Genomic DNA, 16,407 nt, shown 5'->3' with positions numbered 1-16,407 from the left:
AACTGTCAGGTAGATTAGCAAATGAGAAATGCTCACTAACAGGGATGTAAACAAATTTGTGCACAAAATGTGAAATAATGTTTTGTGCATATGGAAAATTGCTGGGATCTTTTATTTCAGCTGATGAAACATGGGACCAACACTCTACATGATGTGTCTGCAGGGAGACTGTCAGTGTCCCAAATGGCACCCTATATAGCATACTACTGTTGACCAGAGCCACACGGGACCTTAATCAAATGAGTAGCCTGGGGAATATGGAGCCATCTGGGATATCCTAGGAGGTTGCACCACGTCTCTCCCAGTTCCCCATAAACACGTGTTAAACAGCTAAAACATTACACCCTAAACAACAGGGGCCATATTCAGTAAGGTGACATGACTCCTGTTTTAACATGACAGAGAAATGCTGCACAATTATTATATATCTGCAGCGATGCACCCCTACAGAACAGAACCCCTGGCTAGTCTACAGACCCCACCCTACAGAACCCCTGGCTAGTCTACAGACCCCACCCTACAGAACCCCTGGCTAGTCTACAGACCCCACCCTACAGACCCCACCCTACAGAACAGAACCCTTGGCTAGTCTACAGACCCCACCCTACAGAACAGAACCCCTGGCTAGTCTACAGACCCCACCCTACAGAACAGAACCCCTGGCTAGTCTACAGAACCCCTGGCTGGTCTACAGACCCCACCCTACAGAACCCCTGGCTAGTCTACAGACCCCACCCTACAGAACAGAACCCCTGGCTAGTCTACAGAACCCCTGACTAGTCTACAGACCCCACCCTACAGAACCCCTGGTTAGTCTACAGTGCCAAAAAGACCCCGCCCTACAGAGACAATCTCCTGTTCCGATTGGCTAAAACCTGGACAAACTCCACCCTACAGAGACAATCTTCTGTCCCGATTGGATAAAACCTGGATCACCCGCTCTCCCTCGCAGCTGCCAGTTTGGTTAGACACTCAGACTGTTTGCTTTGATTGGTCGGTTGAAAAAGGTAACCTTGGGTGAAAGGTTAGGATTCAAGAATTTATTGATCGGGACGTTGGGTCAAAAGCGACGGGCTGGGGAAGAGGGAAGTGATTGGTAAAACTTCACAGAAGCTCAAAGTCATTTCTGTCCTGCAGGAGGCTCTCTGTGTGTGTGTGTGTGTGTGTGTGTGTATAATAGAACTGTGTGTGTACGTTTCTAAACCCCTATAGCCACAGTACATAAGATCCTTCTAAATGTTTCTATGTGGGCTGTGGATACATTACACATAATGGTTACAAGCACACACCTTTCAGTCTGCCTCAGAATGGTGTTGAGACAAAAGGATATGTTGAGGCAACATTACTTAAACCTATCAACGGTTGCAATCCAGACGGAATAAGTAGGACTTCAGAAATCCTCCAACCAGAATTCTGGAAAACCTGGACATTTGACAACCCTAATCCTTTCAGCGTCTAGTTGATTCTGGACTGGGCCTGAGAGATCAGGACCCAGAGAACGGAGGGATGAAGGGAGGAGAGGGACGTCCATATTATCAGTCCAGTTTGGTTTCCTTCCAGCTGTTGGAAGTCCAGAGAAGGGGAGGAAGGAGGGGAGAGGAGGGGAGCTACGGACGGTTGGTAGGTCTTAGCTCCCGTAGTGCATAGTGTTGCTAGGCATCGCCATGGGAGACGACATGGAGATGGAAGGCCCGCCCATGGTGAACTGGCTGTTGTTGATTGGGTATTGAGGACTGTTGCCGGGCCCCGATTGGCCAGTTGCCACTCCTGAGGAAGAGAGAAACAGGAAGTGAATTGGGGTCTTCAAAGAGCAGCTAGGGGCAGTTTCCCAGACCCAGATTAAGCCTAGTCCTGGACTAAGAAACAGTTTATATCTAAAATAAAACAAACATTAAAACAATGTCAGACCACACACGAACTGAACTGTGGACACGACTACGACATTAGCAACAGTAAACAGCTGTAGCTCTGTAACTATGGCGACACACTCACTCACCCTGGCCCACGCCTGTACTCATGATAGACCCAACTCTAGAAGATGTATGGTTCACTACCCCTGTGTTCACTGCCCACACACACACACAGAGGAGATAATTCACAAATTGGCAAATTTTATTTGGAGCAACAAAACACAGCAAAACTAGAATACAAAAAGGTCAGTTACACATATAGCTGGAGTTCAACATTTAGATACACAACTGCCATTACACACAGCACAGTTAGGGTCGCAACATTCCAGGAACTTTCCCAACCTTTACAGAAATCCTGGTAGGACGATCAACAGATTTCCTGGAATAATCTAACTGGGATTTCTGGAAAACTTGGGGGCCAGTATTTTGTAACCCTCTACAGCAGAGCTATTCACATGTAACACTGTACAGTCTAGACTAGTGCTGGTTTTCTACCTGATGACTCATTACCCCCACCTGGACCCCCACCTGGACCCCCACCTGGACCCCCAGGTGGAAATCACTCCCTGATTAGAAGGGATGCATTTTTAAAAAGCAGTGAAACTGGCTTAGAGATCCAGATGTGAATTGAAGGGCTATACAGTAAGGAGGGTAGGGATTGGTCAGTCACACACACACAGCGTACCAAGAGGGATGAGATTGTTGTGGGACACGGTGGAGCCACCGCCACCAATGACTGTACTCAGGTCATACACCGCAGGCATCCCTCCTGATAGACAGAGAGACAAATTAACAACAGGAAATAAACTATTCTGTATTCACCCGTCTGTGTGGTGTGTTGATTCATGGAGTGTGTGTGTGTACGTACCCTGGTTCATGTTGTAGACTCCTCCATTGCTCCACATGTTCTCTGAGGGGGAGGAGTAGTGAGAGCCTGGGGGCGGGGCTGACGTGCTGCCTGTGTACCTGCGGAACACACAATCAACCAATCAGATGGAGGCGAGCTCAGGGACAGTCAGTCATATACAAAGGACTTGAACATGTCTAGCAGGGAAAGAGGAGGTTTTAGACCACGATGACGAGGAGGAGGATAGATAGCAGATAAATAACAGCTTTAGGAACAACAGAAGGATAGAAAGTGAAAGAGGGAGAAAACAAGGAAATGGTAGAATGTCCCTGCTGACCAGACCTGAAGAAATGACAGAGAGAACAGAGAGACGGTAGAGTGTTGTTGACTTGAAGGAGAGAGAGAACAGAGAGACGGTAGAGTGTTGTTGACTTGAAGGAGAGAGAGAACAGAGAGACGGTAGAGTGTTGTTGACTTGAAGGAGAGAGAGAACAGAGAGACGGTAGAGTGTTGTTGACTTGAAGGAGAGAGAGAACAGAGAGACGGTAGAGTGTTGTTGACTTGAAGGAGAGAGAGAACAGAGAGACGGTAGAGTGTTGTTGACTTGAAGGAGAGAGAGAACAGAGAGACGGTAGAGTGTTGTTGACTTGAAGGAGAGAGAGAACAGAGAGACGGTAGAGTGTTGTTGACTTGAAGGAGAGAGAGAACAGAGAGACGGTAGAGTGTTGTTGACTTGAAGGAGAGAGAGAACAGAGAGACGGTAGAGTGTTGTTGACTTGAAGGAGAGAGAGAACAGAGAGACGGTAGAGTGTTGTTGACTTGAAGGAGAGAGAGAACAGAGAGACGGTAGAGTGTTGTTGACTTGAAGGAGAGAGAGAACAGAGAGACGGTAGAGTGTTGTTGACTTGAAGGAGAGAGAGAACAGAGAGACGGTAGAGTGTTGTTGACTTGAAGGAGAGAGAGAACAGAGAGACGGTAGAGTGTTGTTGACATGAAGGAGAGAGAGAACAGAGAGACGGTAGAGTGTTGTTGACATGAAGGAGAGAGAACAGAGAGACGGTAGAGTGTTGTTGACTTGAAGGAGAGAGAGAACAGAGAGACGGTAGAGTGTTGTTGACATGAAGGAGAGAGAGAACAGAGAGACGGTAGAGTGTTGTTGACTTGCAGGAGAGAGAACAGAGAGACGGTAGAGTGTTGTTGACTTGAAGGAGAGAGAGAACAGAGACGGTAGAGTGTTGTTGACTTGAAGGAGAGAGAACAGAGAGACGGTAGAGTGTTGTTGACATGAAGGAGAGAGAACAGAGAGACGGTAGAGTGTTGTTGACTTGAAGGAGAGAGAGAACAGAGAGACGGTAGAGTGTTGTTGACATGAAGGAGAGAGAGAACAGAGAGACGGTAGAGTGTTGTTGACTTGAAGGAGAGAGAGAACAGAGAGACGGTAGAGTGTTGTTGACATGAAGGAGAGAGAGAACAGAGAGACGGTAGAGTGTTGTTGACATGAAGGAGAGAGAGAACAGAGAGACGGTAGAGTGTTGTTGACATGAAGGAGAGAGAACAGAGAGACGGTAGAGTGTTGTTGACTTGAAGGAGAGAGAACAGAGACGGTAGAGTGTTGTTGACATGAAGGAGAGAGAACAGAGACGGTAGAGTGTTGTTGACTTGAAGGAGAGAGAACAGAGACGGTAGAGTGTTGTTGACATGAAGGAGAGAGAACAGAGAGACGGTAGAGTGTTGATGACTTGAAGGAGAGAGAACAGAGAGACGGTAGAGTGTTGTTGACTTGAAGGAGAGAGAACAGAGAGACGGTAGAGTGTTGTTGACTTGAAGGAGAGAGAGAACAGAGACGGTAGAGTGTTGTTGACTTGAAGGAGAGAGAGAACAGAGAGACGGTAGAGTGTTGTTGACATGAAGGAGAGAGAACAGAGACGGTAGAGTGTTGTTGACATGAAGGAGAGAGAGAACAGAGACGGTAGAGTGTTGTTGACTTGAAGGAGAGAGAGAACAGAGAGACGGTAGAGTGTTGTTGACTTGAAGGAGAGAGAGAACAGAGAGACGGTAGAGTGTTGTTGACTTGAAGGAGAGAGAGAATAGAGAGACGGTATAGTGTGAGAAGAGAGGGAAAGAGAAGGAACAGAGAGAGAGAGTGTGAGAAGAGAGGTAGAGAGAGGAAAGAGAAGGAACAGAGAGAGAGAGTGTGGAAGAGAGGTAGAGAGAGGAAAGGGAAGGAACAGAGAGAGAGAGAGAGAGAGTGTGGAAGAGAGGTAGAGAGAGGAAAGAGAAGGAACAGAGAGAGAGAGTGTGGAAGAGAGGTAGAGAGAGGAAAGAGAAGGAACAGAGAGAGAGAGTGTGAGAAGAGAGGTAGAGAGAGGAAAGGGAAGGAACAGAGAGAGAGAGTGTGGAAGAGAGGTAGAGAGAGGAAAGGGAAGGAACAGAGAGAGAGAGAGAGAGAGTGTGGAAGAGAGGTAGAGAGAGGAAAGAGAAGGAACAGAGAGAGAGAGTGTGGAAGAGAGGTAGAGAGAGGAAAGAGAAGGAACAGAGAGAGAGAGTGTGAGAAGAGAGGTAGAGAGAGGAAAGGGAAGGAACAGAGAGAGAGAGTGTGAGAAGAGAGGTAGAGAGAGGAAAGGGAAGGAACAGAGAGAGAGAGGGAAAGTGAAGGAACAGAGAGGTAGAGGGAAAGTGAAGGAACGGAGAGGTAGAGAGAGGGAAAGAGAAGGAACGGAGAGGTAGAGAGAGGGAAAGAGAAGGAACAGAGAGGTAGAGGGAAAGTGAAGGAACAGAGAGGTAGAGGGAAAGTGAAGGAACGGAGAGGTAGAGAGAGGGAAAGAGAAGGAACGGAGAGGTAGAGGGAAAGTGAAGGAACAGAGAGGTAGAGGGAAAGTGAAGGAACGGAGAGGTAGAGAGAGGGAAAGAGAAGGAACGGAGAGGTAGAGAGAGGGAAAGAGAAGGAACAGAGAGGTAGAGGGAAAGTGAAGGAACGGAGAGGTAGAGAGAGGGAAAGTGAAGGAACAGAGAGGTAGAGAGAGGAAAGAGAAGGAACGGAGAGGTAGAGAGAGGGAAAGAGAAGGAACGGAGAGGTAGAGAGAGGGAAAGAGAAGGAACGGAGAGGTAGAGAGAGGGAAAGAGAAGGAACAGAGAGGGAAAGTGCTGACCTGAAGAAGGGGTTCTTGAGATCCAGCAGGTTGCTAGACTTGCTTCCTGTCTGGTCCACCTGGGCCACCATACTGATGTCATAGCTCTGTCTGGGAGCACAGATGAATCCTTTAAGGGGGAACCTTGGCAGGTGTGTGTGTTCTGTGTGGTAGTTACCTGTTTAGGTGTGTAAGTGGGTGTGCATGGTAGTTACCTGTTTAGGTGTGTAGGTGGTAAAGTTACCCGTGTGTGTCTCACCTCTTGTTGGCAATGAGCGTTGCAGTGCCGGACAGGGTGTCTCCTGCCTTGGTGAAGAGAGGGGACTGGAGCAGACAGCGGACCTGGTACCAGTGGGTCAGAGGCTCCGTAGGGGAGGTGGAGAGCCACACTGTTACCCTGCACACACAGTTAGATAAACATACACACAGTTAGATGGACACACACACAGTTAGATGGACACACACACAGTTAGATGGACACACACACAGTTAGATGGACACACACACAGTTAGATGGACACACACACAGTTAGATGGACACACACACAGTTAGATGGACACACACACAGTTAGATGGACACACACACAGTTAGATGGACACACACACAGTTAGATGGACACACACACACACAGTTAGATGGACACACACACACACAGTTAGATGGACACACACACAGTTAGATAAACACACACACACACACAGCTAGATGGACACACACACAGCTAGATGGACACACACACAGCTAGATGGACACACACACAGCTAGATGGACACACAGTTTGATAAACACACACTTACCTTGGACACACAGCTAGATGGACACACACACACAGTTAGATGGACAGACACACACAGCTAGATGGACACACACACAGTTAGATGGACAGACACACAGATGACCACACAAACAGACGATTAAGGACAGCAGGTCAATCAAGACTGACAGAGTTTACATAACAACACAGGGGACTCACGCTGAGCCGATGAAAGCCACGTCGAACCAGAAGGCCAGACCATGGACCAGACCTGATGTCATCATGTGGAACTTAAAGGGAATCTCCATCCTGAGAGAGAGAGGAGAGAGGAGAGGAGAGAGGAGAGAGACAGAGAGGAGAGGAGGGAGGAGGAGAGAGAGACAGAGAGGAGAGAGGAGAGAGATGGAATAGTTTAAGGATGAGTAAACTCTCAGTAGTAACCTCAGTCACCACAACATCAGGCCCTGGATTCATAACCAGTCTCAGAATGCTGATCTAGGATCAGGCCCCCCTGTCCATTCATTATCATCTAAAAATAGATCAATTGATCCTGGATCCGCACTCCTACTCCAAGTCTCTAAATACAGGCCCCAGGAGGAGAGCTCTCTAAATACAGGCCCCAGGAGGAGAGCTCTCTAAATACAGGCCCCAGGAGGAGAGCTCTCTAAATACAGGCCCCAGGAGGAGAGCTCTCTAAATACAGGCCCTAGGAGGAGAGCTCTCTAAATACAGGCCCCAGGAGGAGAGCTCTCTAAATACAGGCCCCAGGAGGAGAGCTCTCTAAATACAGGCCCCAGGAGGAGAGCTCTCTAAATACAGGCCCCAGGAGGAGAGCTCTCTAAATACAGGCCCCAGGAGGAGAGCTCTCTAAATACAGGCCCCAGGAGGAGAGCTCTCTAAATACAGGCCCCAGGAGGAGAGCTCTCTAAATACAGGCCCCAGGAGGAGAGCTCTCTAAATACAGGCCCCAGGAGGAGAGCTCTCTAAATACAGGCCCCAGGAGGAGAGCTCTCTAAATACAGGCCCCAGGAGGAGAGCTCTCTAAATACAGGCCCCAGGAGGAGAGCTCTCTAAATACAGGCCCCAGGAGGAGAGCTCTCTAAATACAGGCCCCAGAAGGAGAGAGGAGGCGATGGACTCACCTGTGCAGATCCCCCTCTTTTGCATCCAGGAAGTTGACGGTGTATTTGACAGACTTGGACATGAGGATACGGATATCAAAGGTGTCCTGAGAGAGAGAGATCATTACATTTCTGTATTGGATAGATAGAGATAGACAGTTGAAGTCGGAAGTTTACATACACTTAGGTTGGAGTCATTAAAACTAGTTATTCAACCACTCCACAAAATTCTTGTTAACAAACTATAGTTTTGGCAAGTCGGTTAGGACATATACTTTGTGCATGACACAAGTCCTTTTTCCAACAATTGTTTACAGACAGATTATTTCACTTATAATTCACAGTATCACAATTTCAGTGGGTCAGAAGTTTACATACACTAAATTGACTGTGCCTTTAAACAGCTTGGAAAATTCCAGAAAATTATATCATGGCTTTAGAAGCTTCTGATATGCTAATTGACGTCATTTGAGTCAATTGGAGGTGTACCTGTGGATGTATTTCAAGGTCTACCTTCAAACTCAGTGCCTCCTTGCTTGACATCATTGGAAAATCAAAAGAAATCAGCCAAGACCTCAGAGAAAAAAATTCTAGACCTCCACATGTCTGGTTCATCCTTGGGAGCAATTTCCAAACGCCTGAAGGTACCACATTAATCTGTACAAATAATAGTACGCAAGTATAAACACCATGGGACCACGCAGCCGTCATTCCGCTCAGGAAGGAGACACGTTCTGTCTCCTAGACATGAACGTACTTTGGTGCGAAAAGTGCAAATCAATCCCAGAACAACAGCAAAGGACCTTGTGAAGATGCTGGAGGAAACAGGTACAAAAGTATTGATATCCACAGTAAAACGAGTCCTATATCAACATAACCTGAAAGGCCGCTCAGCAAGGAAGAAGCCACTGCTCCAAAACCGCCATAAAAAAGCCAGACTACGGTTTGCAACTGCACATGGGGACGAAGATGTTACTTTTTAGAAAATTGTCCACTGGTCTGACGAAACAAAAATATAACTGTTTGGCCATAATGACCATCGTTATGTTTGGAGGAAAAAGGGGGAGGCTTGCAAGCCGAAAAACACCATCCCAACCGTGAAGCACGGGGGTGGCAGCATCATGTTGTGGGGGTGGTTTGCTGCAGGAGGGACTGGTGCACTTCACAAAATAGATGGCATCATGAGGTAAGAAAATTATGTGGATATATTGAAGCAACATCTTAAGACATCAGTCAGGAAGTTAAAGTTTGGTCGCAAATGGGTCTTCCAAATGGACAATGACCCCAAGCATACTTCCAAAGTTGTGGCAAAATGGCATATGGACAACAAAGTCAAGGTATTGGAGTGGCCACCACAAAGACCTGATCCTATAGAAAATTTGTGGGCAGAACTGAAAAAGCGTGTGCGAGCAAGTAGACCTACAAACCTGACTCAGTTACACCAGCTCTGTCAGGAGGAATGGGCCAAAATTCACCCAACTTATTGTGGGACGCTTGTGGAAGGCTACCCGAAACGTTTGACCCAAGTTAAACAATTTAAAGGCAATGCTACCAAATACTAATTGAGTGTATGTAAACTTCTGACCCACTGGGAATGTGATGAAAGAAATAAAACCTGAAATAAATAATTCTCTACTATTATTCTGACATTTCACCATCTTAAAATAAAGTGGTGATCCTAACTGACCTAAGACAGGGAATTTTTCTAGGATTAAATGTCAGGAATTGTGAAAAACTGAGTTTAAAGGTGTATGTAAACTTCCGACTTCAACTGTATGTATATATATTTACATTTTGTATTATAGCCACTATTCTTATTGTTGTTTTGATAATTGTTCTGAGTAACTTGGCTTCAGCAACATTCACCTTGTCAATCATGCCAATAAAGCAGAGAGCGAGAGAGATGGAGAGAGCGAGCGAGCGAGAGAGAGAGAGAGCGAGCGAGAGAGAGAGAGAGCGAGCGAGAGAGAGAGAGAGCGAGAGAGAGAGAGAGCGAGAGAGAGAGAGAGCGAGAGAGAGAGAGAGCGAGAGCGAGAGAGAGCGAGAGAGAGCGAGAGAGAGAGAGAGCGAGAGAGAGAGAGAGCGAGAGCGAGAGAGAGCGAGAGAGAGCGAGAGAGAGAGAGAGCGAGAGAGAGAGAGAGCGAGAGAGAGAGAGAGCGAGAGAGAGAGAGAGCGAGAGAGAGAGAGCGAGAGAGAGAGAGCGAGAGAGAGAGAGCGAGAGAGAGAGAGCGAGAGAGCGAGAGAGAGAGAGCGAGAGAGAGAGCGAGAGAGAGAGCGAGAGAGAGATCGAGAGAGAGATCGAGAGAGAGAGCGCGAGAGAGAGCGCGAGAGAGAGCGCGAGAGAGAGCGCGAGAGAGAGCGCGAGAGAGAGCGCGAGAGAGAGCGCGAGAGAGAGCGCGAGAGAGAGCGCGAGAGAGAGCGAGAGAGAGAGAGCGAGAGAGAGCGAGAGAGCGAGAGAGAGAGAGCGAGAGAGCGAGAGAGAGAGAGCGAGAGACTCACCACAATGGGTTGTCTGAAATACTCGTCTACTGCAGCTTCTCTCAGTGATGACAGATCAACACCATGGAAAGATGGCTGATACCTGACAGACAGACAGAGAGAGACCGTGGGAAGTGACTTTAGTTATTTGACTTTGTTACAATTATACAAAAATATTTAATTGTCACTAAGGCCTGGTGAATTCGCTCTCCCCCCCAACACTTTCCAGGTAAAAATTAAGCTTTAATAATATAGTAAATAAAGTTAAAGGTTATTCACCAGAAGTTGCATAATGAAGAGTGAGACTAGCTTGTTAAATGAAGTGAAAGGTTAAAGGTTACTCACCAGAAGTTGGCCTTGGTGAACTGTTCCATGTATAACTGTTCGTCTGTGAAGGGAGCCAGGTGGACGTCACCTAAAGTGGGGAACATGTTACCTAGGAGAGGAGAGAGGGTTAGGGCTGTCACCTAGGAGAGGAGAGAGGGTTAGGGCTGTTACCTAGGAGAGGAGAGAGGGTTAGGGCTGTCACCTAGGAGAGGAGAGAGGGTTAGGGCTGTCACCTAGGAGAGGAGAGAGGGTTAGGGCTGTTACCTAGGAGAGGAGAGAGGGTTAGGGCTGTCACCTAGGAGAGGAGAGAGGGTTAGGGCTGTCACCTAGGAGAGGAGAGAGGGTTAGGGCTGTCACCTAGGAGAGGAGAGAGGGTTAGGGCTGTCACCTAGGAGAGGAGAGAGGGTTAGGGCTGTTACCTAGGAGAGGAGAGAGGGTTAGGGCTGTCACCTAGGAGAGGGTTAGGGCTGTCACCTAGGAGAGGGTTAGGGCTGTCACCTAGGAGAGGGTTAGGGCTGTCACCTAGGAGAGGAGAGAGGGTTAGGGCTGTCACCTAGGAGAGGGTTAGGGCTGTCACCTAGGAGAGGGTTAGGGCTGTCACCTAGGAGAGGAGAGAGGGTTAGGGCTGTCACCTAGGAGAGGGTTAGGGCTGTCACCTAGGAGAGGAGAGAGGGTTAGGGCTGTCACCTAGGAGAGGAGAGAGGGTTAGGGCTGTCACCTAGGAGAGGAGAGAGGGTTAGGGCTGTCACCTAGGAGAGGAGAGAGGGTTAGGGCTGTCACCTAGGAGAGGAGAGAGGGTTAGGGCTGTCACCTAGGAGAGGAGAGAGGGTTAGGGCTGTCACCTAGGAGAGGAGAGAGGGTTAGGGCTGTCACCTAGGAGAGGAGAGAGGGTTAGGGCTGTCACCTAGGAGAGGAGAGAGGGTTTGGGCTGTTACCTAGGAGAGGAGAGAGGGTTAGGGCTGTTACCTAGGAGAGGAGAGAGGGTTAGGGCTGTTACCTAGGAGAGGAGAGAGGGTTAGGGCTGTTACCTAGGAGAGGAGAGAGGGTTAGGGCTGTTACCTAGGAGAGGAGAGAGGGTTAGGGCTGTCGGCAACACCTGTATACGCCTTCTACGAATTCCATTTCCTCATCCCCCTCCATCTTTCCATCCATCTTACCGTTGGGCTGTATCCCTCTCTCATCCATCACTTCCTCTATCCCTCTCTCATCCATCACTTCCTCTATCCCTCTCTCATCCATCACTTCCTCTATCCCTCCCTCTCATCCATCACCTCCTCTATCCCTCCCTCTCAGCCATCACCTCCTCTATCTCTCTCTCTCATCCATCACCTCCTCTATCCCCCCCTCTCTCATCCATCACCTCCTCTATCCCTCCCTCTCATCCATCACCTCCTCTATCCCTCCCTCATCACCTCATCTATCCCCCCCTCTCTCTCTCATCCATCACCTCCTCTATCCCCCCCTCTCTCTCTCATCCATCACCTCCTCTATCCCCCCCTCTCTCATCCATCACCTCCTCTATCCCTCCCTCTCATCCATCACTTCCTCTATCCCTCCCTCTCTCATCCATCACCTCCTCTATCCCTCCCTCTCTCATCCATCACCTCTATCCCTCCCTCTCATCCATCACTTCCTCTATCCCTCCCTCTCATCCATCACTTCCTCTATCCCTCCCTCATCTATCACCTCCTCTATCCCTCCCTCTCTCTCATCCATCACCTCCTCTATCCCTCCCTCTCTCTCATCCATCACCTCCTCTATCCCTCCCTCTCTCTCTCATTCATCACCTCCTCTATCCCTCCCTCTCTCTCTCATCCATCACCTCCTCTATCCCTCCCTCCCTCTCTCATCCATCACCTCCTCTATCCCTCCCTCTCATCCATCACCTCCTCTATCCCTCCCTCTCATCCATCACCTCCTCTATCCCTCCCTCTCATCCATCACCTCCTCTATCCCTCCCTCTCATCCATCACCTCCTATCCCTCCCTCTCATCCATCACCTCCTATCCCTCCCTCTCATCCATCACCTCCTCTATCCCTCCCTCTCTCATCCATCACCTCCTCTATCCCTCCCTCTCTCATCCATCACCTCCTCTATCCCTCCCTCTCTCATCCATCACCTCCTCTATCCCTCCCTCTCTCATCCATCACCTCCTCTGTCCCTCCCTCTCTCATCCATCACCTCCTCTATCCCTCCCTCTCATCCATCACCTCCTCTATCCCTCCCTCTCATCCATCACCTCCTCTATCCCTCCCTCTCATCCATCACCTCCTCTATCCCTCCCTCTCATCCATCACTTCCTCTATGCCTCCGACCCTCCCTCATCAATCACCCCCTCCCTCCCTCCCTCCCTCCCCAATCCCCCCTTCCTCCCTCATCAATCACCCCATCCCTCCCTCATCAATCACCCCATCCCTCCCTCATCAATCACCCCATCCCTCCCTCATCAATCACCCCATCCCTCCCTCATCAATCACCCCATCCCTCCCTCATCAATCACCCCATCCCTCCCTAATCACCTCCTCCCTCCCTAATCACCTCCTCCCTCCCTAATCACCTCCTCCCTCCCTAATCACCTCCTCCCTCCCTAATCACCTCCTCCCTCCCTAATCACCTCCTCCCTCCCTAATCACCTCCTCCCTCCCTAATCACCTCCTCCCTCCCTAATCACCTCCTCCCTCCCTAATCACCTCCTCCCTCTCTCAGCTTTAACAACTTCTTGGCATGTAGGAAGCTCCCTAGCATTCCCTAATTCCCCTCTCATTCCATCCCTCCCATCTCTCCCTCCCTCCTCACCGTTGGGTTGAGGAACTTCTTGGTGTGTAGGTAACTCTCCAGCATTCTCTAATTCCTCCCTCCCTCCCATCTCTCCCTCCCTCCTCACCGTTGGGCTTGAGGAACTTCTTGGCGTGTAGGTAACTCTCCAGCATTCTCTAATTCCTCCCTCCCTCCCTCCCTCCCTCCCTCCTCACCGTTGGGTTGAGGAACTTCTTGGCGTGTAGGTAACTCTCCAGCATTCTCTAATTCCTCCCTCCCTCCCTCCTCACCGTTGGGCTTGAGGAACTTCTTGGCGTGTAGGTAACTCTCCAGCATTCTCTCGTTGAAGAGCATGTATCCCATGGGTTCAGAGATGATGATGTCCACCTGCTCTGGTAGAGAGATCTCCTCCACCTTCCCTGCTATCACCACCACACGATCCCCCATTCCGTTGGAGTTTACCAGCACCTACACACACACACACGGGGTTAGGGTGTGTGTGTGTGTGAGGTAGGGTGTGTGTGTGTGATAGTGCGCATGGTTGAGGAGGCCTCTCAGTGTAGTCTAATTAACAACAGCTTTATCACTAAGAATCACCATAATAAAAATACATCACAGCAAAAGAAACAAACCCACACTCGTACGGTCAGTGTGGTGGTCAGTGTAGTGGTCACTGTGGTGGTCAGTGTGGTGGCAAGTGTTTGTGTGTGTTACCTCTGCGTGCTGGGCCATGGTGCTAGCCTCCACAGCGTAGACCTTCCTGGCTCCGGCCTGCGCCGCAAAGAACGACAGAATACCTGAACCACAGCCCACATCTAACACCACCTAGAGAGAGTGGGAGGGAGGAAGAGGGAGAGAGATCACAGATCATTGGATTGGCAGCACACATAAAATCAGTCACCGCGTGTCTGTGCCCGTGTGTGGTACCTTGTCCTTAAAGTCAGCATGGTTCTGAAGGATGGCACGTTGGTAGGTTCCGGTCCGAACATAGTCCTGCATCATGTTCTGCTGCTGAGAGAGATAGCCATAGAACTAGAGGGAGACGAGGGTCAAAATGGAGAAGGCAAAGGTCATTCAGAGGCCAATCAGTCAAAATTCAGCAGTTATCTCCAATGTCTTTTAGACTTGATAACGCTGTGTGTGTGTGTGTGTGTGTGTGTGTGTGTGTGTGTGTGTGTGTGTGTGTGTGTGTGTGCAGTGATAAAAAAATAATAATAGGTGGGTAAACTGATGGCCACAGTAGAAAAAGTAACGCTTCCTTTTCTTTCAATGCATTTTTCTGAAAAAGGTGTGTAAACTGTTGGGCCTAAAAAAAGGTGTGTAAACTGTTGGGCCTAAAAAAAAAGTGTAAACTGTTTACTTGCGTTACCCCTCCACTCCACCGCCGTGTGAGAGTTGGATTAGATGGAACTGCAGGAAATGCCTTGGACTCACAGTAGTCCAGCGCAGGTGTGTGTGTGTGTGTGTGTGCGCGCGTGCGTGCGTGTGCGTGCGTGCCCACCTGAAAGTATTGCACAGCAGAGGACTCTTCCGTCCGGTCACTGAAGACGGAGTGTTCTGCATTGTGGCCCCGGCAACTCTTCAGAATGTTATAGAAGGAAGTAAACTCTACACACCCACACACAGTTAGAAACAGATTGAACATCACCACCGATGAGGCAATCACTGCACAACGTTTGTAAACATCCACACAGCCTACCTGCAGGTGTGGAGAACTGTAGCAGGACACTGTTGCAGCCCAGTGTGATGATGAATGACTGTTTCCCCACACGACTGCATTCCGTTTCCCTGGACAACGAACACTTGAAGACTGAGGTCTCATCGCCTGTTGACAAACCATCAGACTGGTCAGATAAAGATGCACAATATTTACAAAGTCGAATTAAACCAACTTTTCAAAGCACTGGTAGGGAGTTAAAATGGCACTATCAGTGCTTCACCTGAAGCATCCGCTGAAGCAGGTAAACAGGTGCAAGAGCTTGGCAAGCACGCATGCTTCTATTCTCATCTTGTGCACATGCTTCAGGTGAGAGACATTTTAACACACTAGTACTTTGAAGAGTTGATTTAATTACACTTTTTTGTATTGTCTCATTCCTACATGTAATGGACCAACCGCACGGGTAAAGTAAGTTAAAATATATTTTTATTCAACATTCTGGCTTGCAGAGGTCGAGAGAGTTAACTTTCCTGATCACAACGATTAAATTATGCCCAACATCAAATTCAATGAAATTCAACGTCGGGTTTCCAGGCTAACTGACGGGCTAACGTTACTCTACAATGAAGATGTGTAGCTACAGGACAAAGCCACCAAGATGTATAGGCATAGCCAGCCTCAAACTTAGCATGCTAGTTACCTAGCTATCTCATAACGTTAATAAGATGCTATTTTATATGTAGTGTATCAATATTCTGGTAATAACCACCCAATTTATACAACAGCAACATTAGTTCACTTTGAAAAACACATTTTGGGTAAACTTGTGCTATCCCAACGTACCGGCCCATCACAGTGAAATGCTACCTGGCTAGCTAGCTAGATGCTAAAGTTAGTTAGCCGCTGCTTTACCGAATCCTATTCATTCTTCATTGCATCGTGAAGGGTTCTCGGGCTACCACAAGGCAGGAAGCGCTAGCTAACTAGCGGATAATCAATACGCCGGGAGCTGGTTATAGCAGCTACTTACTATTGGAGAGATTTAGGAGAGCCGTGTCTGGGGTGCTTTTGACCTCCAACCTCAGGGGCTGTTGCTCGGAGTGTCGCTGGATCTCTCCGTTCACGTCCCCGATGGACCGCAACCGCACACAGGGAAACACCGATACCGCCATCTTTGCTACTTGACTTTGCTTCGTCGGCTCAGACTTCACGATCAAGCAAACTGTTGCTATACTGCCACCCACAGTCAGTCGGAGCATAACAGAAGCTGCATCTTGTGAAATACCAAGGCTATCTGACCTTGTTTCTCAAACCTGGTGGATAGAGGGTAGTCCAATAATGTGTATCCATTAAAGAGTTTGGGGTCACTTAGAAATGTTGTTTTTGAAAGAAAAGCTATTTTTTGCCAATTAAAATAACATT

The 16,407-nt window shown here is 48.6% G+C and overlaps 1 protein-coding gene across 3 annotated transcripts; it reads right to left on the bottom strand.

Annotated features, from left to right (window-relative positions):
* Window positions 1-93: 93 nt before the first annotated feature.
* Window positions 94-16,268, bottom strand: LOC129840015 (histone-arginine methyltransferase CARM1-like). 3 transcript variants are annotated; one of them, XR_008757149.1, is made up of 17 exons: window positions 16,016-16,268; window positions 15,025-15,150; window positions 14,827-14,933; window positions 14,253-14,357; window positions 14,040-14,150; window positions 13,616-13,793; window positions 10,586-10,676; window positions 10,262-10,343; window positions 7,784-7,869; window positions 6,861-6,950; window positions 6,145-6,282; window positions 5,907-5,996; window positions 2,779-2,876; window positions 2,596-2,679; window positions 1,997-2,065; window positions 928-1,767; window positions 94-875 (listed from the first exon to the last, which is right to left on the bottom strand). XR_008757149.1 is itself a non-coding variant. In XM_055907806.1 (16 exons), the coding sequence occupies exons 1-16, from the start codon at window positions 16,242-16,244 to the stop codon at window positions 1,628-1,630; spliced, it is 1,824 nt and encodes a 607-aa protein (XP_055763781.1). In that variant the 5' UTR covers window positions 16,245-16,268; the 3' UTR covers window positions 94-1,627. The 3 variants fall into 3 exon arrangements, 2 of the variants coding, with proteins under 2 accessions (XP_055763781.1, XP_055763783.1); XM_055907806.1 differs by having other exon boundaries at window positions 94-1,767; XM_055907808.1 differs by lacking the exon at window positions 1,997-2,065 and having other exon boundaries at window positions 94-1,767; window positions 16,016-16,266.
* Between the last annotated feature and the right edge of the window lie 139 nt (window positions 16,269-16,407).

Source organism: Salvelinus fontinalis, chromosome 40, assembly GCF_029448725.1.
Source record: "Salvelinus fontinalis isolate EN_2023a chromosome 40, ASM2944872v1, whole genome shotgun sequence".
Lineage (NCBI taxonomy): Eukaryota > Metazoa > Chordata > Actinopteri > Salmoniformes > Salmonidae > Salvelinus > Salvelinus fontinalis.
This window is presented reverse-complemented; position numbering and strand designations above follow the sequence as displayed.

Excerpts from the sequence above, each read along its gene's own strand:
- LOC129840015 (XM_055907806.1), bottom strand. The coding sequence starts at position 16,244 with ATGCTCCGACTGACTGTGGGTGGCAGTATAGCAACAGTTTGCTTGATC. Across the intron at positions 15,151-16,015 it reads TCTCCTAAATCTCTCCAATA|GCGATGAGACCTCAGTCTTC; the intron begins GTAAGTAGCTGC and ends GTTTGTCAACAG. Across the intron at positions 6,951-7,783 it reads AAAGAGGGGGATCTGCACAG|GATGGAGATTCCCTTTAAGT; the intron begins GTGAGTCCATCG and ends TCTCTCTCTCAG.